Raw genomic sequence first — 21,547 nt, 5'->3', positions numbered from 1 at the left:
GCCAAATCCCTTGACGAAGACATACTGACCGAAGCGCCTTAGTGTGATATCAGGTAAGCGCAGCGGCGGGAGGAGGAGGAGCAGGAGGAAGAAAATAGGAGGAAGTAGGGAAGGGACACGAAGGCCAAAAATTGACTGCTCACTATACTTTCTCATTCGTTTCTCTCTCTCTCTCTCTCTCTCTCTCTCTCTCTCTCTCTCTCTCTCTCTCTCTCTCTCTCTCTCTCTCTCTCTCTCTCTCTCTCTAACTCTCTTCTCATAATAAACACTTAGCATGAATTACTGGAAATCAAAATCTCTGTAGACTTTGATGAAATCGTAGAGAAAAAAAAAGAAAAAAGAAAATGAATAAGAAACTGAGGATTCGTGACATGCACATATCTAAGTAGAGAAAATATTAGAGAAAAAAAAGAACGAAACTCTTATTATGCATGAGTGAAGTGAGTGAAGGAACAAGATGTATTCCTGACCCATTTCCGGCGTACTGCAGAACCCGCGCCTCGCATGCACCGGCTGACCACCATTCATCACGACGCGCTTCGTAAATTGCACGATAAGCGATTGTCATTGGACGTCTCTCTCTCTCTCTCTCTCTCTCTCTCTCTCTCTCTCTCTCTCTCTCTCTCTCTCTCTCTCTGCGTGCATTCAATAATCAAAGAAACCATAATTTTCTTTTTATATATGGCCTCACGTTTTGTTTTTGTCACTTCTTTCCGCGATAAGTTTCTTTGTTAGGGCAAGAATATACATATAAGATACTCTGACTGTAAGGAAACACCTAAGTTCATTATCTCTAACTACGCCTTGACATACATAGGGGATAGTGTGCTCAATTCACGCTGGATCGTTCAGAGCCAAGAAGAGAGCGGTGGCGGTGGTGGTGGTGGTGGTGGTGGTGATAGGAGAGGTGGCAGTGGAAGGGGTGGCGGAGGCGGCGGGACGGTGGACGGAGTGGCGGTGGCCGAGACTGTGCCGTTACCACCACCACCACCGCGTCGTCGGTAAACAAAGCATTTTCGCCCCACGCATCAAGATCATCGCTTCTTTCACAGAGTAAACACACGGATGCTTGACTCTCGGATCAGGTTGCCAGAGCTATTTACTGCCGCGCCTCAAACGCCTGATAACTAAGAGGGAGGGGGTAATGAAAGCTCCCTGACAGACGCCCAGATCGCAAGGTCACGGCACCTGAAAAAATAAACATTACTCGTCTGTGTGTACATATTTCATTGTGCAAAATAACCTATTGATAACCTTTCCTTATCAAGTGGTGTGTAAGGGAGTATTTTTTGCTCTATATTCGAGGTGAGAGTCGGGATCGTCAGGTAATTGAGGAATCGTGCGCCGCGGCCGTGAGTCAGGGCGGCGTGGGTGAATTAGAGACCGACAAGAGCGGCAGGCGGCATGAAGGCCTCTTGAACGCCCCGACGCTTAGCAAGTCGTATCCTCTAATGGGACGCAGGTTAATGGAGGGATTTGCGTGCCGCTGGACAGGTTGTTTACATTCACGGGAGGAAGATAGTCAGGTGTGCACGGTTGAAGGTCATTCAGTGGAAAATTGCCTTGAGTGAAGCTTGAGTATGAGTTAATAGTTTGCAAGATAAATTTCCCTTAGTGCAAGTTGTTATTTTTTTTTAGTTCTCTTACCGAAGCATTGTTATTACGCTTTTTATTATGTCTACCTTGTTCATCAGGTAAAGTAGTGTAGCATTTTATTGAAGGATGGAGTGCAGCGGTCTGCCCTTCAGCGGTGCAACCCTCGACGAATCCCGGGTGTGAGCCGCGGGCGGAGTAGGTGGGAGAGAAGTAGTTATTACAGGCCCAAGTCAGGTGTCATTTATCGCCAAGAATCGCCGATCGGGATCTTGTATTTAATGACACATAAAAGTCACTGGACTCTTCATTTTCCCACTCGTAGTAAAGACGGTTCTCGGGAAAATAGTGCCCCTGAAATGCCTCCTGAAGTATTTTCCTCCCTTTCCATTATCTCCGGATAAAGTTCCACATTTTAAAAACACATAATGCAACCCGGAATTATTAGCCACATGATCCATGCCCGGAATTATGGAGCAATCCTTTAATTCTTTGAGGCTGCTTAATGGGTTATATTTTTTCCGGTGATGATAAAACATGATTAATGCGGGAAAGTTTGCGAAAGTTAGTTAACGATAAGTAGTCTAAAAAGTTTCTCGTGGCGTCAAGACCTTAGGGAGGTGCGAGGTAGTGCCACTGCCCCTCTGTTACCACATTCTGGGGGAGGTAAAGATACTCTGTATACTTCACCACCTTTCTAGTGAGGAAAATTGAGACGTATCCTCATTATGCGTAAATTTTCTATATTTACGCCTGCATACGTTATTCTTCCTCCTGCCATGCAACAGGCAGCCTTAGTGTGGGCTTTTTTATTTTATCTATTTATTTTTATCATTAATTTATTTTCACCAAATTCATCTTCTTTGATGTTTTTTCTGTTTACATTTTTGTAATTATTATGTCAAATTTCCATTCTCTTCACTTTTTTATGGGTTTGGGGACCATATAAAACTGTGCCATATATATATATATATATATATATATATATATATATATATATATATATATATATATATATATATATATATATATATATATATATATATATATATATATATATATATATATATATATATATATATATATATATATATATATATATATATATATATATATATATATATATATATATATATATATATATATATATATTGGGGACCATATAAAAACTGTGCCATATATATATATATATATATATATATATATATATATATATATATATATATATATATATATATATATATATATATATATATATATATATATGAATATTTTTTATCCTTCCTTCTAAATTAATATTCTTATTTACAGGTATATATATTTTTTTCCTTACCTGACCTTTGAGATGGAGAGAGAAAAAAATTGTCAGGTCAGCAGCGACCTTATGGCAGAATATTTATTTCTAATAGGAAAGGGAACGTGAAAGAATTATGAAGAGTTTGAAAAATTCATTCGACAGTCAGGAATGTATTTTTTCCCGAGGCATTTACTACTTGCTCATAAAACGATGATATCCTATATTTAAGTCACAGCCTTGATGTGCTCAAACGGTATATCGTTATTAAATTTTGTAGTTAAATTTTTTTCCTGTAGATTTAACAAATTTCAAAGTCGGTGGGATGAAACGGGTGAGATTTACTCGCGTGTTTGTGTCGTGTATGAGCCATCCAATTAGCGCCACCGGCCCGGCACCGCCACTGTGTTCTAATTGATTAAACAAGTCAGAATTGCTCTCGTGGGGAGACGCACTCGGTCTAATTTTCATTCTGCAAAAGCAAAAAGAAAGTATGACGAGAAAGAATTACAGCAATTCGTCTTATTTTTCCCTCCCTTTTCGCTCACTGCTTTCTGAGTTGCTTGTCCTGTTTCTCGCTCACCCAGGAAGAGAGAGAGAGAGAGAGAGAGAGAGAGAGAGAGAGAGAGAGAGAGAGAGAGAGAGAGAGAGAGAGAGAGAGAGAGAGAGAGAGAGAGAGAGAGAGAGAGAGAGAGAGAGAGAGAGAGAGAGTAGGAGGCGCTACCAGTAAGAGCGAGAGAGAAAGAGAGAAGGATGGAGGGTGGAAGGAGGCGCGACGCCCCCTCTCTCCCGGTCCGAGCCAGCCAGCAGCGGAGCCAGACAAAATGGGTGGCAGTGTGCAGGGGAGGACCAGGCCGCGGCGGCTGCCCATCGCCGCCCCGCCTCCGCCCGCACCACAGCTCCTCTTACGCGTAGTTCCTCCTTAGCTCCTCACGGGTGCCGTGTTCTGGGTGGGATGGAAGGAAAGGTCACCGGCATTTTCACGCGATTCCGAGTGTATTGGTGAGTCTGTTATGGGCCAGAGGTTGACGGAAGGCTTTGCTCAGTGCTCGCCGCGGAGGGAGGCTCTCAGCGTGTTTTGCCGCAGATTTTGGCGCCGCCCGCGGAAGCTTCGGCATGACCGCCTCGCCTACTACCACGGGTATGGTCGCTTAGTTGTTGTAATTGTCTCTTTGTGTGGTTTATTGCTGGTAAGTGAAAAAGGTCACTCTTGTAAAATTCTTTCCTTGAAATATTTGATGCCGAACGACTCCGACAATCATATGTTTTTATATAACACTGAAAAAAAAACCCATTCAGATTCACATTCATTGTTAATTTGGTTCAGAAAATACTGCTGAAATATTAAAATAATCGGATAGTGAAGTGCTCACTCAAGTGATTCCTTGTTATAGAATTATTTCTTTCAATATGAATGTTAACACCAAAATGTCTTGAATGATCAATCTCTTGGTCAAACCCGAAGCGTTATAACTCACGCCATGGCAATAATTTGGTGTCTGCAAACTACTGACTTCCATTACGCTGTTGTGAGCGACAGGCAGCTGCGTGTCTTTCTTTTATAGCAAATGCATACTTAATGGTTTTGTCAGTATGAATGGCGACAATGCTGGAAATGTGCAGAAATTGCGTATATATGTATATATATATATATATATATATATATATATATATATATATATATATATATATATATATATATATATATATATATATATATATATATATATATATATTCTAATAACTTTATGTTCTTGTTTATCTTTACATTTATTTATTCATTTATGTAGCTTTTGATATAATGAGTGTTTTGTGCAGAGTAGCAGTGGTAGCGGTGGAGTGTGGCTGTGGTTGCTGCGGGAGTTGGGTGGTGGCGGCAGAATCATCCTATACTGCCTTCCGCCCTGACACACTTCTGATCTATATCCGCAGCCTGAATATCAGATCAAGATAAATATGTCGTTTATTGCAGCACCACCGCAATAAATCTTTCTAATATTTATTCGCTGCTGAAAAGCGAATAAATATGATCAATTAAAGAGATATTTTATGATTGCATAGATATGTATTCATATATGAGAGACCTAGCTTGCTTACTTAATCAGTGATGTTAGTACATTAATACATTTAGGTGAGTTTATTTTAGGGAGATGTAATACCGAAGTTATTTGATACTCAGCCCTGGGGGATTTGAAGGATTATATGTCGGTCCTTTAAGAAAGTGAAAATCGCAGCTGTGGTTAAAAAGTGATAGATACTATTTATTATCTTTTACCATTTCTTAGAAGATCTTTTGGTACAATTAATTTCATAGAAAAAAAAAAAAAACACATTACAACAGGCAAGACACTCGCACCCACACCACACCTACCTACACTGGTCCTAATACACGCTTTCAAGTGCATGTAAGCGTGCATACACACACACACACACACACACACACACACACACACACACACACACACACACACACACACACACACACACACACACACACACACACACACACACACACACACACACACACACACACACACACACACAAACATTCAAATTATGGGAGTACGCATCCCTTTTTTTTAATAGCTCCCGATTTTGTTAATTATTCTCTGATGTATAGAACATACGATATATATATATATATATATATATATATATATATATATATATATATATATATATATATATATATATATATATATATATATATATATATATATATATATATATATATATATATATATATATATATATATATATATATATATATATATATATATATATATATATATATATATATATATATATATATATATATATATATATATATATATATATATATATATATATATATATATATATATATATATATATATATATATATATATATATATATAATATTTTTATTAAAATGTAAGATAAATACGCACATTTTGAAATTAACTAAAATGAATAGATAATTTAACATACATACAACATTTATACTAAAGATTCCATGTATATATCAATTTCTAAGAAAGATGTTTACGAGTTTCATGTGGAATCGTCTTACTGTAATAAAAATGACCGCGTTGCAGTATCGTGATCAACATAAGCGCATCCTCTGTTTTGAGTGGTTGTCACTCTTACCTTCCTGTTAGCCAACCTACGTCACACTTCCATCGATATCACGTACCCAAGACAGGTGAGGGTAACGGGGTGCAGTGGCAGGTAACTTCATTAGACATTCTGGAGTTCTTAGGTGCAAGTAGACTTATTGGCCGCTGGTGGAGCACAAGCGGGTGTAATTTCATTGTATTCCTATCGAGCTTAGGAGCGCCTTGAATCGGGAATCACCTGAATTGTTAATGACATCGATATAGGTGTGTGTGTCTGTGTGTGCGTGTTTGCGTGTTTGAGTGTGTGCCTGTGCGTTTGCGTGCCAGTGTTCATGTTTGCAGGCTTATGCGTATTTCGCATAAAGAATTGAACTTATTACTAAATATTTGGAAAATAATATGTTATTTCATAATATCCCTACTAATTATAGCCTCTTGAATATGTCTGTTCAAAATCAATGAACAACTGAGACAAAAGCTAGAAAAAAAAAGTGGTCGAAGCAGAAGAGTTCGTATCATGCACTAAAACTCAAAGTTGAGTAAAGGACATTATATGAATTGCACTAGTTCTATCCTTGCCATTCTCTATACTTTAGCGTACTGTAGATATTCTGTACATAAAAAAAGACTATGACTTTCCAACTTCCTATGACTTGACTTCATTTGTCCGTATCCTTTGGCTAATTCTATTGGCTTTGTAAGGAGACTGGGAATTGAGTGGGCTTTTTTTTTTTTTTTTCTTTGTTACCCTTGGCTAGTTCTTCTCTCTTACATAAAAAAAAATATCATTCTCTGGTTCACGGCAAGGGTAGGTTCCGAAAGAGCCGAGGTAGAACTCTCTTATGGGAACCTTAAATCTTGCATGATCAACTCAGACATATGGATTTCTCATGCCACTTGCTGTAGGGCAGTAAATTTCAGGAGGGTAGTGAGGAATGAGGTCGCGGTGGAAGTCAAGTGCGTACTAGTAGTAGAGTTCCCGTGTTGGGTGAGCCTTTGCTTACACTCCTCCGCCCAACAAATGGCCTTGTTTACTTGTACTTCCACGCCGGGTATTATTCTTATTTTTAAGGTTACTTGCCGTTATATTCACTTGATTGAAGTCGCATTTGATTAATCTTGCTTAATAATATAACACTGTTGTGCAGTTTTCTTTATTTTGGTTGTTGTAGATAATATTTTATGACGTAGTTCGTATTGACTTAGAGTTTCACTTTTTTTTTATGTCCATAGTCCTAATGCCAAACATTCATAAGCACACACACGTACGTACTTATTTATATGAATATGTTTGCATATGTATACGATATAACGAATCAGCCGAAATTATCTCCATCAAGGAAAAAGAAGAATAGTTGATAAATGTACTGCGTTTGAGGGCAAGTCGATTCACATGAGTGGAATATAAAGGCCAAATGATTATCGATATGTTTCAGAATTGTGACAAATTTATGTAGAGGAAGCGAGGTTCTGATCACCACAAGAGCAGCTACATGTCTTATCAGAAAATTGAGAAGAACTTACGGTAGGCTTATCTTGACGTAATATTGAGTCATAGAGGCAAAACGCTGCGAAGAGGAAGGAGGGAAGCGAAGTGGGTGTTCTGATGGGGAGGAACGGGGAGTTGATTTCCTTCCACTGAACTAGGGTTACGTGACGGTCTTCTCTTCCTCTTCCCTTTTCTTCTTTCCATCTTCATCTTCCTCCTCGTCAGAAGTTGGCCTAGTGCCCCTCCGGTCTTGTGTCGGCCAAGCCTCTCCTGGAGAGAAAAAAAAATCATATTAATGGGTAAAAAAAATAGGAGGTTCTGGCGTCGACATTCGAGGAACGAGCAGCCTGTGTTGGTTGGCTGGTGACTTGTGTCCTCCAGTGTTGTTTTTTCTTTTACTTCCAAAAGGACTGTCAAAACTTAGGTGGACTTTATTTCTTCCACAACATTTCACTTCTGGGGATGGTGATAAAAAAGTGTAATTACTGAAAAGTCGTGACGTAGTTTCTTATTAGGCTGAACTACGACATTTGATTATTAGTTTAGAGATAAATGATAGCTGATTTTCTGACATCTATAAATCATTGTAATTGCATACCCAAGGACTCCTTAGAGTAAAGAAGGATAGAAAATAAAATAAAAGTATTCTCTACAACAGTTATTCACCATTCGAGGAACATAGGTATAATAATATTTTACGATGCTAAACAAAGATGCATCATTCTAGGAAAGGAAACATATAAAAGAAAACTGCTGCACAAATGAGAGAGAGAGAGAGAGAGAGAGAGAGAGAGAGAGAGAGAGAGAGAGAGAGAGAGAGAGAGAGAGAGAGAGAGAGAGAGAGAGAGAGAGAGAGAGAGAGAGAGTCGGCCTTGTGATTCCGTGAACACCTTGGCCAAACAAGACACGCCCTCTCATTCACTTGCATGTGGTCCACTTAACTCGTTTCGAAACCTCTGCAACACAAGTCCTGTTAGGCCATATTTTTTCTTTTATCTTCCGGATGTTTACTTGGAGCTGGAAAGGCAGAAAAAAATCTATATTGTCGTCTTCAGGAAAAGGATGAAGAAATGGATCCTGTGCATTGTTTCAGCCCTACGTGCCTCTGATGATAAGAGTGTGACGTCCATGCCTTGGCGTTTATATTCCATTGTGTGTGATGGATGGAGCTTTGTGGCGTGTCTGCTCTAGGAAGTGGTGAAAGAGAGTGCTAGCAGAGGGGCGTCAAAGGAAGGAAAAAAATGAGTTTGTGCTGTTTAAAGTGGCTTGCAGTCGAGGTTCCTGCGTACGTAGAGTGAAACCGTATAACATTACGTATAACGGAGGAATAATGTTGCTGTGAATGTTTGATACTTTACTTATTTTTCTATAAATATGAAGTTATTTTACCTCTATTTAAATTGTGTCATTTACTGCAGACACTAATTGCAAAACCTTTCATTGAGGGCTGGCGAAACATTACTATCAATTCTATAAATTATACTTCTAACTTTACGACTTTTGACTTACTTTTATCATTCTTACTGTATAAATCTTTCCTCACCTAGCGGCTGTCGGTGCTTCTGTTGAATATATCTCCTATTTTACGCCCTCCTCACCTTCTGCCAAGCTCTCTTCCTCACTAATCGAAAGTCCATTGAATTAACTGGAGCTGTCACGAAGTTGTGCAATGGTACTAACGGGTCGAAATTGTGTTCGAAGAAGCTTTTTAGCGCGAAGGAATTATTGAGTTTTATATCTTAGCGTGACTGGTTTCCTGCAAGACAGCGATGGAATGATAGGAGTATGATACCTGCTTTGTTTTCTTTTATGGTTTTCTCGATCTTTTATCTGTCTTTCTCCCTGTATATCTGTCCGTCCGTCAGTCTGTCTGTCTGTCTGTCTGTCTGTCTGTCTGTCTGTCTCTCTGTCTGTCCTTCTGTCTGACTCTTTGTCTGTTTGTGTGTCTCTCTGTCTGTCTGCCTGTCTCTCTGTCTGTCTGTCTCTGTCTGACTCTCTCTCTCTCTCTCTCTCTCTCTCTCTCTCTCTCTGTCTCTCTCTCTCTCTCTCTCTCTCTCTCTCTCTCTCTCTCTCTCTCTCTCTCTCTCTCTCTCTCTCTCTCTCTCTCTCTCTCTCTCTCTCTCTCTCTCTCTCTCTCTCTCTCTCTCTCTCTCTCTCTCTCTCTCTCTCTCTCTCTCTCTCTTAGAATGAAATTATATATTCTTTTTTTCTCCCTTACCCCTCTCCCTCACCACAAGCACACAATATATAACAACACAGATCTATCATATTACATAAAGGAAAATATAAATACACAAATAATGAGAAAAAATGTTTACATCACCATAATTTTTTTTCCCAAGCACGCTGAGTGCAGGCTTCAGAGCGTCCAATTGCCATCATTAATTTTAACACAACCAGAGAGGGGGCAGTTTTCGCCTCATCTGAAGCTCTAATTGAAGCCAGAGGTAATGCCGGTCGAGGGTTGAGGCCTGAGTAATGATACAAGTCACGAAACGCCCTTATAACTTTGGAGCATAGGTAGATGTCTTCCCTTTACTTCTTTATAACTTTTTTCCTACCCATTCCTCCCTCTCTTTCTCTTTCGCGTGCAGCGGCTGCGTAGCTCAGTGTCGTCATTATGGGATCCTGTTGCTCCATTTGCGCTCAACTCCTTATAATTGGGTTGCCCTCATGGTAGTAAAGATGTAAACTTTCTTCATTGGTAAATTATTGACTTGCAAACAAGGGTGGGTGGACCAGTTACCGTAGTGCCACCCGCGGCTGTATTGAGGCAGGTCTTTTGCCAGGTACTGAGAAGTGACGAGAAAGTGGAAGCTTATACCGTTCAAAAGAAGAAAACAAAAAAAGAAATGCATCATATGCTACCTCTGTGTGTGTGTGTGTGTGTGTGTGTGTGTGTGTGTGTGTGTCTGTGTGCGTGAACATTCGTGCATACGTCGTTTTTTCTACATTATCTTGGTGTCTTCTAGATAACACACCTTAGTAATTCCTCTCTTCTCTCCCTGCAGGGGCCAATGGTCTGCGGCGCCGCGGCAGACAGACCTACACACGATACCAGACGCTGGAGCTGGAGAAGGAGTTCCACACAAACCACTACCTAACACGGCGAAGAAGAATAGAAATGGCGCACGCTCTGTGTCTCACCGAGCGACAGATCAAGATCTGGTTCCAGAACCGGAGGATGAAGCTGAAGAAGGAGATCCAGGCGATTAAGGAGCTCAATGAGCAAGAGAAGCAGGCACAAAATGCGAAGTTGGCGGCGCAGCAAAATGCGTCCAACAACCCCCAGGGCTTGACCCCCAACCAGGGGGCGGGAGGGGGGCCCGGGGCGGACCAGAACCCTGCGAACCCCGCGCAAAACTAACGACACAACTTTCATCTATAAGCTAGGATTAAGGTGAGTACTCACAGTGCTTTCATTTTTTTATGTTGTACGCATGACTAATGTTATTGCAAGTCGATATCATGCAAGCATTGATAATGCAGTCAAAATCATCGTGAGTGACATTTAGAGAAAAAGCAAAAGTTCTAAGAGGACAGCGTATACGTCTATAAATCATTCTGTATGTATTCCCATATTGTCATGATTATTTAAGAGTATGGTTTTGTCACCAGAGAAGAGAGCCCTATGACATATACCGAGGCATATGATAGAATACGCATAGCTATTTCATTTACCTCTTAATTAGAATAGTCTTTCTGCGCCCAAACAATCCGTTTCTCCTTTAGTTCCTTGCTGGCAGAGAGGCAAGGAACAAGGAGACTGGAGCAGCGTAGTTCCTGGCGTAGGGGTGGATAGCTCATAAGGACGCCGTGCCATTGTTGTTGCTTGGCCAGAGAGAGAGAGAGAGAGAGAGAGAGAGAGAGAGAGAGAGAGAGAGAGAGAGAGAGAGAGACGAGGAGGAGTGAGAGAAGGCCAAGTACCGAGTAGTGGGGGTGGGTGAGGGTCATTCATCGTGTTGTGCCGCCCCAGCTTGGCCTGGAAGGGGCCTCACCCCTCCAGCCCGAGCTCTTCTCTTCTCAGCATCTACTGCGCGCCACCCAGTTCAAAGAAGAAGGAAGACTCATCTGAGAGAGAGGCAGAGGCCTACAGGCGAAAATACTATTTCACTTTACCTAAAAACATTAAAATAATATCAAAAGTCAATTTAAAAGCCCATTGTCCTCATTGTTATACTAACAATTAATCACTTGGTGATATACTCTCCTCATAAATAATCCTGTTGTAGTTTCGTCAAGCTTAGAATCTTATATTTATCTCTTATTCGTTTCACTTGAGTCTCTGCTTCTTTATCCTTGCTGCTTTAGCTGGAAACTTCAGCTTCAGTTCACAGCGAGGGTTTCGAGGCCTAGTGTTTGGGCTGGGGGGTCCAAACGGACGTGAGCTGAAGGCACATCGTAGGCAGGGAACTGTGGGTTGACTGCCTGGGGCCCGGGGGCTCACGTCTCAAGCATGGCCCGAATTTCAATAAGGTAATCAATACGGGAGACTCCGCCCCCGCCAGCTTCCTCCTCCTCCTCTTGCTCTCCCACTCACTCGTACGCCCGCTCTCTCTTGCTCTCTTTCTGCGCTCCTCCCCCACCTCCGCTCCCTCCTCTCACTCTCGTCGGTCCTCCCACACTACCGACCATCTCCCCAGCCCCCTCCCGCTGGCCCCCCAGAAATCCTAGCTTTCCCATGCTCTCTGGGGCGGTGGAAGGTAAAAAACGGGAAACTCGCTATTGCCACTCCGCTAGATCCACAACTTCGGGGTATTTGACTAAAGCACTCACTCGTTGTAATGCTTCTGGCGGATTGTTTTATGCGATGTCTGCATTTAGTATGACGTTATTTTGTTGGAAATCAATAAATTGTCTTGTCTATTGTTTGGCCGGGTAGCGTGAACCAGCGTGACTCAGACTTCCTGGCAACAGACTATACATAGACAAAAATTAATGACGAACTTTGTCACAGCAACAATCAAGGGATGAATGTTGAAGGCTGGAGCTTGTATCTCTTGATCACACATGTTTAATCAAATCCAGGCCACATCACACCTCAGACTATTAACGAAAGCCTCTGATCACGAATGAGGTTAGATGTCTCGTCTTTGCTTAAATGTATATTCATACATCATGCATAATGCAATACGTAATTTCCATATTAAATGAAGCAGCACCTCTAAAACCCAGAGTGCGGTGCCCCGTTGAGACATGACAGGTGTGTGGCAGCAGTGGCAGCTCACAACGGATACACTCCACTGGGATGTAACCAATATTATCGATCTGGAACATCGAACGCACGCATATTAGAAAATCGATTACCAATGCTGCGGTTCAGACACGTCCACTCCCTGATTCTTATCGATTATAGACAGAAAATGGCACAGAGAACTGCAGTGACATGGCGGTGGCTGACACGGCGAACCCACATAGCTAATTTGTTACGTGTCGCGTCCAATTCACCACTTGGCTATAGTAATGATACCTTGGCAGTATTGCCCCGTACCCCAACATATTGTCCGGCCATGGAACTATTCAGTGTTGCAGAGCGTAACACAAAGCCTGGGTATTCGTCCTCCTCCTGCTGTCAAGTGGCTCGATTATTGCGACGTTAGTGTGACGACTTCCACTAATCTGGGTGTCAGTTACCGCAAGTCATACTGGCAAAAAAGGGAGGTGAGAAGGTTTAGCTTGCTCTCAAAAAGGACACTGAGGCAGGCAAGACAAGAAGGTTATCCGACTCTAGTGGCGTCATTCGTGGTTCACTGGCTGGGAGGTTGACTGGCTGAGAGTGTATTCAGGTGGAACGCTTCATATCCTTTCAACCGAGAGAATTTTTTTCTTTGTTGATTGTATGTTTTCTTAACTGGGGAGCCTGGCTACTGTGAGGTGGGGTGAAAGTTGTTGCCGCAATATGAAAAATTGAGGGTTTTGCGTTGGTATTTTGTGGCTAATGTTCAATTATGTTCGCTGAAACGACTCAGTGATAGCTGTTATTTGGCAAAATTGATACAACCTTATAAACTTATTATTTTAATTGTCAAGAAAGCTTAGTTATAGTGTGATAATTACAATTGTATTATATATTGTCAATGCTTTTGTGTTTTCATTAGGAAAGTAATAAGTCTATTGAGAGAGAGAGAGAGAGAGAGAGAGAGAGAGAGAGAGAGAGAGAGAGATCAGGAATTGTGATTTTATCTTATGCATTTGGCTTCCTCTCTTTGCAGATGATCCCATAGAAAAACAGTTAGCAATTATAAATATTTCAAGGTGACAAGTTACCGCAATATTTACTACAAATTATCCATCCAAGGCAGTCACTCATAAAAAGCCACGTATGTCTGTAATGAGAGGATGTTTGACACGTCTGCCGCGTGCCTGTCAGAGAGCGTCAGGAAGGGTAACTAACGCCCCCGTCTGAGTGATGGCTGTCGGCAGCGGGGTGTTGGAGGCGAGAACCATGCTCAAGGTCACCCACTCCTGTTGTCAAAGAAACCAAGAGTGATACTTAGAAACGTGTGGTTGTAAGAAACAGTTTTCCCTTGAGTCACCGAGCAGCTTGTTGAGAAATGAGGCCACTTCAAGGGTCGAGTTTCCTTTCGTTCAAAAAATACAGGGAAAAAGAAAACAGTTCTAGACATACAATAACTGGGATATATACATATGACTTAATTTTTTTTCCATATCAAACCCATGTTTTGTTTCAACGCTAACACACACATACACGCACACACACACACGCACACGCACACGCACACGCACACTCTCTCTCTCTCTCTCTCTCACACACACACACACACACACACACACACTCTCTCTCTCACACACACACACACACACACACACACACACACACACACACACACACACACACACACACACACACACACACACACACACACAGGCACAAATAGGAAATTCCCGAAACAGCTCCTGTGATTAGTTCTCAGGATCGCCGCAGGGCACACAAGAGACAACTTCATGATTATACTGAAGCCAGCTAGTAATCTAGACACTGATACCCAGAGGTTCGTGTGAGGCCAGAAGTGTAGGAGAGGTCGACGGAAATATATCTAGATTATTTCTTTTCCAAGTATACTCTTCCTCGAGATTGAACAGACCGTCATGTATCGTGGTCGGGATAATGGATCTATTTATTTTTGGATCCTTTTTGTGTGTTTTCAGCGGCAGTCCCTTGCGTTACGTGCTCATCAAAAGATGAAGGTATATTTTAGGGTATCAGCGGGAATTTATGCCAAGTCATACGCGATAGACAAATGCCATGTTCACTTGGAAAGATCAAACGTTACCTCCTTTGATCATCTCCATTAGGCAAATCGGCCCGGTTGGCTCCTCTCCTCCATTACCTCCCACCTACACCACCCCTTTCAGGTTTCAATCGGCAAAAACTCGTCTGTCCATCCCCTCCCGCACACCCCGACTCATCTGACCTTCCCCTTACCCCCCTTCTATTCGCATCCTCAACCCGCACCTGGACCATCTCCACCTCCTGCCTCCTGAACCGTCCTTCCCTGCTCATTTGTAGTGGCATCGGGTCTCATCAAGGCGGCAAATGAGGCCAGATAATCCTGTCCCCTGAGTGGTAACTGCGATCCGCCGTGCCTGCCTGACATTTACGGCCCTTCAGTCAATTAGGCGGTCACCTCCACGACCCAGAGACGTCAGCAAGCGATTAAGAAGTTCGAAGCCGCAGCGGTCTTTAAGAAGACTCGGGTTACGGCGGGCAAGGTCATGGCCGGAGGGTTTGGGTGGCCTGGCGTGTGTGTTTTGTCAGGCCACAGCCGTGGGCACCTCGCAGCCTCCTGAAGCATCGCCCTTGAGAGGCGAGACAGGACTCAAGAAAACGCTTCTGGCGATTTAATTCTTGATAGATGTGCTAGAGTTCCGTAAACTGAGAATAGATATTTATCACATAATGTTATGTGTTAACTACAATATTAACATGTTTTTAATAGCAATCAGCTAAAATTTTTACTTTCATCTACTTAACTAGTTTAACGACATGTATAATGAACATTGCATAAAAAAGAAATGCAGCTGAAAGGAACCGGCACTGGCTGTAATATTAAGAATATGATACAAATATTGATAAAAATGGTAGTCAAATAAAAACTTTCGTGTCTAAAGATATATATTTTTTTTTCGAATAAAAAACGGTGTCACGAAGGTGCAAAAATATCTTACCACTGGCAATACAGCTAATGCGGCGACACCACGAGCAGGGGGTTGTGGTGGCCTGCCTCTCCACACAGGTCACGGTAGGTGTCCTTCCCCGAACAAGTGTCTCAGGCTGCACAACAAACAACACACTGCACGCACCACAATCCACCAATGCATCACACAACTCACACTACAAAACATGAACAAAAGCATTGGAACGCGCTACTTCCGTCTCTTATGCAGCGCAACATGCACCACTGAAATACCACACAAGAAATAGCACCTAGCACATTTTTACATATATCAAGGCTAAGGCAAAAGACACACAAAAACAATATGCAGCAAGACATACTAGTCACTTCCCTTCCTCAAAGAAACATAAAACGTCATTGGTTAAAGAAGTTACAAAAATAGTCTCCTCCAACACCACATAGCACGTAGCACACATCTACGCTCTCAGCCCAGCTCGTAGGAAATAAATTCATACAAATTATCGCGTTCTTGAGGAGCATTACAAGCACGTGTGAGGCACTTAGCACGTCAAGGCACACGAAGCCAACATCAATCTTAACCCCTTCAGCGCAGAGTGTTTGACCATTTTTTGTTCTACTCTTGATAAATTATTTCCATGATTATTACAGTATCAATCATTACAATTTTTTATGTCATTTTTATGTTACGAAAATAGGTCTGAGTGGAAAGTGAGTCTCTCTCTCTCTCTCTCTCTCTCTCTCTCTCTCTCTCTCTCTCTCTCTCTCTCTCTCTCTCTCTCTCTCTCTCTCTCTCTCTCTCTCTCTCTCTCTCTCTCTCTCTCTCTCTCTCTCTCTCTCTCTCTCTCTCTCTCTCTCACACACACACACACACACACACACACACACACACACACACACACACACACACACACACACACACACACACTATATGATCGTTAACATTTGGGCATCATATCATTCAACTTTTTTTAACCCCAATATGTCCCTCATTTCTTCAAGACCAGGTGATATATTTTTTCTTTTGTTATCAGTATACACGCTTCCCACCATCCCCGACTGACATTACCTTCCGTAGTGATAATCTGAATGAATACTTGAATGATATCACTGCTGTCTTTACCCAGGCTGCTCTCAATTTGCATTTCTCGGCTGATTGAGGGAGAGCGTCTGCGAGCTGGTGTTGTTTAAGGAAAGGCCGTTGATAAGGCTGGTTAGAACGATTTACTGCCGACGATGCTTTAATTGGGATCATAACTAATTACCTCCGAAGACTGATTAACGTTGAAGGTGGTTTGTAAATATGAGAGAGAGAGAGAGAGAGAGAGAGAGAGAGAGAGAGAGAGAGAGAGAGAGAGAGAGAGAGAGAGAGAGAGAGAGAGAGAGAGAGAGAGAGAGAGAGAGAGAGAGAGAGAGAGAGCATTTTCACGTCTAAAATTTATATAAAACGTACAAAAGAATATTCACTCTGCTTTATGACGAACGGATAGAAAAAAAGATATTTTCCTTCTGTGGTATTCCTTCTACATTATTAGACAGCTTGTGTACCGTGTTTATGAAACTACGTCAGCTTTTCACACGACTAGAGGGTGTGGCGTGCAGTTGTGTATATGAGTGAGAGAGAGAGAGAGAGAGAGAGAGAGAGAGAGAGAGAGAGAGAGAGAGAGAGAGAGAGAGAGAGTCTACATATATGATGAAGGTATGAGTAGCGATGACTAATCAATAAAAATGTGAGGAAAAATGCCTTCGGGGGAATTTATTGCAGGACAGTGACAAAGAAACAAAGCACCCACAGCTACTCCACACACACACACACACACACACACACACACACACACACACACACACACACACACACACACACACACACACACACACACACGTTCCCTACTAAGGATCACGTAATATATTTTTGCCCCACCTGCCGCGCCTTAGTCAGGTGTGCTGTGTCTTGTTACTTCAGGGTGGTGGGGAATGAGATTCAACTCCACCTCTTGATTCATTACCTTAGATAATTAGGAGAATTATATACATTAAAAGAAGATTCTTGATGCTGTTTCTCCCGCCGCGTCTTTCCTTCTTAATCCCCATCAGTAATTAGGGCGCCGGGAAGATAATTATAACTTACTGAATTATTGGTAAAGACCTAAATTATTAAGGTGCCAGAATGATACATGGGAGAATCAGGTGATGGATTACATGTGTTTCTCCAAGCCTTTCTGATGTTCTTATTTTTTTTTATTTTTATTATTTTTTTTGTAACAGACTCAGTGAACAGGTGAAATTTGTGTCCATTCAATGCATAAAAAAAAAACATTTTTATTCGTGTTTATATAAGATTTAATTATTTGCTGGCTTTTAAGTTTCGTCGTATGAGAGACTTTTATTGATATTCAGGCTCTCTACTTCTTATGGTGAACGAAAATAATGAAAATTCTTATGTTCATACTTCTACTTATACTGATGTTAGCTGTATTATTTGTCGAAAACAGGACAGGTTTTATTTTTTCTTTATTGTTAACAATAGCGCACTCATTCATAGCTTTTAGGGAGAGGGAGTAGCGCAACGCTCCCTCTGGCACGGCTCCCGCCAATACACTGAGCGTGTTCGCCAACGTTCTCTAAGGTCATCCCTTTCACCCCCCGGCACCCCCACTTCTGACACTGCCAACGTTGTGGCGCTAGACTTTACTTTCAGCTACTAACATCCACACGCTATCTGTCATACGTATTTCTTTATGCATACATGTACTTAGCTTTTGCGTAAAATTACTTTTTGTATTCCAATATACATGCGAGAGAGGTTTTGGTAAATTCCTTCAAATAACCAAGTTTTAGAGCCGAGACTGGAGTGGTGTTGTTTTATCTGAAGCGAAAAAGGACGAAACGTAAGGAAATATCTGGGTGGGAGGTCACGTGGCGGAGGAATACATAGGAGGCGGAGCTACGCATGCGCACCCAGTGGGAGGGAACATGGCCGCCATAACTTCACTTTATGGTTTGTTTTGATGGCGCGATGTAGTAAAATCCACGCTCTCTACCATGTGCTCCAAAGGAATATCTGGGGGTCCTCCCTCCATTCTCTCTCTTTAAGGTCAATGTCACTCCCGAGCCTGGGACAGTTTGAGTTTTACGACCACTAATGGTGACGGGCGGGACTGTTTTAGCACCACTTGTGGTGCTCAACAGCCGCTGCAAATTGGCTGATTACTATCTTTATTGCTTGTTAAGTTGCTCTTAAACACTTGTTGGCTGAGATTCGCACACTTCTCGAGATTTTATTGACTTGTGGGAGGTCTACACCAGGTTTAGTGGTTCTATTGGTGCTATTTCCTTTGTTTCTTCACCTGAGGTGTTGAGATGGCGCGCCGCCGCTTTCTGCCGACTAGCGGCGACCTTTGTTACATTTTTGTCACAATTGTTACAGAAAGTAATAGAAGAGTATCATGAATTTCAGGCGTGCATTGAAACTAGTATGTAGTATAGTTTTTATTCTTATTTGTTATCAAAGGTTCATTATTTTAAAAAAATAGATAATTTTCAATATTCATAACAAATGTATTTTTTTTTTTATTAATGAATCAGCTAAAAGTACTTAATTAAAACCCCGTTACTTGTTTAAAAAAAAAAGCAGCTATATAGGAAACATGAGAATATTTGTTTTTGGATAAGAAGCTTTAGTGAAAATAGGCCGTTTGGAATTAATTTTCATGAAAAATATATTGTATTTTGTCGTTAACTGATGTGACCCTCGTCAAGAAAAAGCCTGTAACTCAATAATGTGGTAGGTGAAAATAATAACTTTAAATTCGGAGAAGCAAATCAATTTAGTTTACTTTTAGCATACGCTAAAGGTTACTGCGAGGAATCTTCTGGGAATCTTCCATCTCTATTTAAACCATAATCCATATGTCTTTTTTTAACTGTCTCATTTCTAGAAACTACGCTGGGACGTAGACATATTGTATTTTATATTTCCGATAGCAAACAGTGAGGCCTTTGGTTTTGAGATGGCAATTTAACTTGAAACTCGGCGGTCGGCGGGTTTAGGCTGCGTCAAGCCGCTCTCACATAACTGCCGCCGCCGCTGTCGTCTTTCCGCCGCTGCCCCACAGAGGCCACCGACGTCATGCTGGCCTGCTGTAAGAGGGATATTTCTTAAATCTCAAATTCCGCAGTTGAAGAATTGTGAGGGGTTGGATTAGGCCTAAATATGGAAAGCTTGTTTCTAGGAGTATCTTTACTTCCTTTTTTTTTCGTAAGTATTTGTTGATTATAACAGGAAATAATACAAAGATTCTCGGTGGAGCTTTGCTGCGAAGAAACTTGTGGTTTTCTTTCGAATGTAGCGGTACAGAAGAGGCAGGTAAGAGGATACAAACTACACCAATCTGCTGGACAGTTATAACGTCCCCAGATCTCCTTGACAATTGACAATGAGGTATTTGTAAAGTGTGGTGGTCAGATAGCGGACGTGGAGGGGATGAGCAGTGTAGGGCGTGAAGATTTTCTGCTTTCTTGCGAGTTGTAATACCACGACTTGTGTTCGGCGGATAACGTGTATCTATACTCCATTAAGGTGGTATTGATTCAGCAACAAGTACATTTATTTATTTATTCACACACGTCTTTGCTCATTTTTACCTATTTATTTAATATATTTAATGTATCTGAGGATTTGTTGGTTTTGCAGTTGGTTTCACCAACTCGCACCACACAGTTGTGTCGTAAGTTGTACTGTCATGTAAACACTCACATAGTATGAAAAGCAGACAGTATTTAGCTTTTTATAATCATCCTTTCGTAATTTAACTACATATATATTGATACGATTCAAGTGAACATGAACTTGAAATTCACGCTATATGACGAGGGTTTAGAAACCCACATCATACACACCAAAGTAACTTGGAGAATCGATGTCATTTAGCATGTATAAATAGTGGCAGCATTTGGGTGTTTCCGCGGAAGGAGTAGAGGCTGACAGAGAGATTAATACCATAGGAGATATATCGGGGCTCCCTGCGCCGCCGTCAGACCCGGCGAGATGTATCGTCGGTGTGGGGCCGCCGCTCTGAGAGGCTATTGAAGGAGAACTGTGGACCAAAGATTATAAACGTTTCTCTTTTTTTTTTAATAATTGAAATAATGAATGTAAGCAATAAAGCGAAAGAAGCGAAAGAAAATTAAACATTTTACGTATTTTAAAAATGATTTGATTTGCATAATGTTTTGTATTTTACGAAAAAAAAAAAAAGAATAAGCAGGTTGGAAAAATCTGCGAAAATACGGTTGATGGAATATTTTCAACCTTTGAAATTAATGCTAAAAAAAAACATCAATATCACTACTTACAATTGAAAATTTATTCTTATTACTTAATATTATTATTATTATTATTTTTTTTTTTTTTTTTTTTTTGACGAATCAAACAGGGTAATTATCTACATGTAGATTTTCTTGTGGTTTTGATAATATTAGATCGAGTTGTAACCCAAAAAAAATAATCTTGGAAAAATTATGATACATACCTGACACAATAAGTAAAATATCAAGTAAAAGCTCATGAATCTATTGCCGCTATAATTTGATTTCTAATGCGTCTTTTCTGTGTAATATCGATAAAGGAAATATTCGCAGATGTTATAAAATCCATAATAATATTCTTGCTTCATCCTCGTGAGTTGCATTATTTATTAGACGATCTCTTCTATATGAGGAGAGTGTTGGGTGCTTAAAGCGAAAAATGCGAGTGCTGGTAGCCACAAAGCGACACTTTACGTCTCAATCCCGTAGAGTTGAGACGGTCAGGCCTGCCACTGCCGCCTTGGTAGGTTTTGTTTGCGGGGAATTTTAGGCACTGTGTGTGTGTGTGTGTGTGTGTGTGTGTGTGTGTGTGTGTGTGTGTGTGTGTGTG

The 21,547-nt window shown here is 41.1% G+C and overlaps 1 protein-coding gene across 16 annotated transcripts in view; it reads left to right on the top strand.

Moving 5' to 3' along the window:
- The window catches only part of LOC123499346 (homeotic protein ultrabithorax-like), an 817,282-nt gene that overhangs the window by 510,572 nt on the left and 285,163 nt on the right, over window positions 1-21,547 (top strand). For 15 of the 16 annotated variants that reach the window (XR_006672955.1, XM_045247227.1, XM_045247229.1 and 12 more), the window contains one exon: window positions 10,486-10,874. Coding sequence is in view for 14 of the 16 variants with exons in the window: in XM_045247227.1 (XP_045103162.1) it covers window positions 10,486-10,841 (356 nt within the window). In the remaining 2 variants the exon portion in view is untranslated. Of the gene's footprint in view, window positions 1-10,485; window positions 10,875-21,547 lie in introns of those variants that run through there. The other variant, XM_045247235.1, reaches the window with a different exon arrangement.

The sequence above is a fragment of the Portunus trituberculatus genome, chromosome 49 (genome assembly GCF_017591435.1).
Source record: "Portunus trituberculatus isolate SZX2019 chromosome 49, ASM1759143v1, whole genome shotgun sequence".
NCBI classification, from domain to species: domain Eukaryota; kingdom Metazoa; phylum Arthropoda; class Malacostraca; order Decapoda; family Portunidae; genus Portunus; species Portunus trituberculatus.
This window is presented reverse-complemented; position numbering and strand designations above follow the sequence as displayed.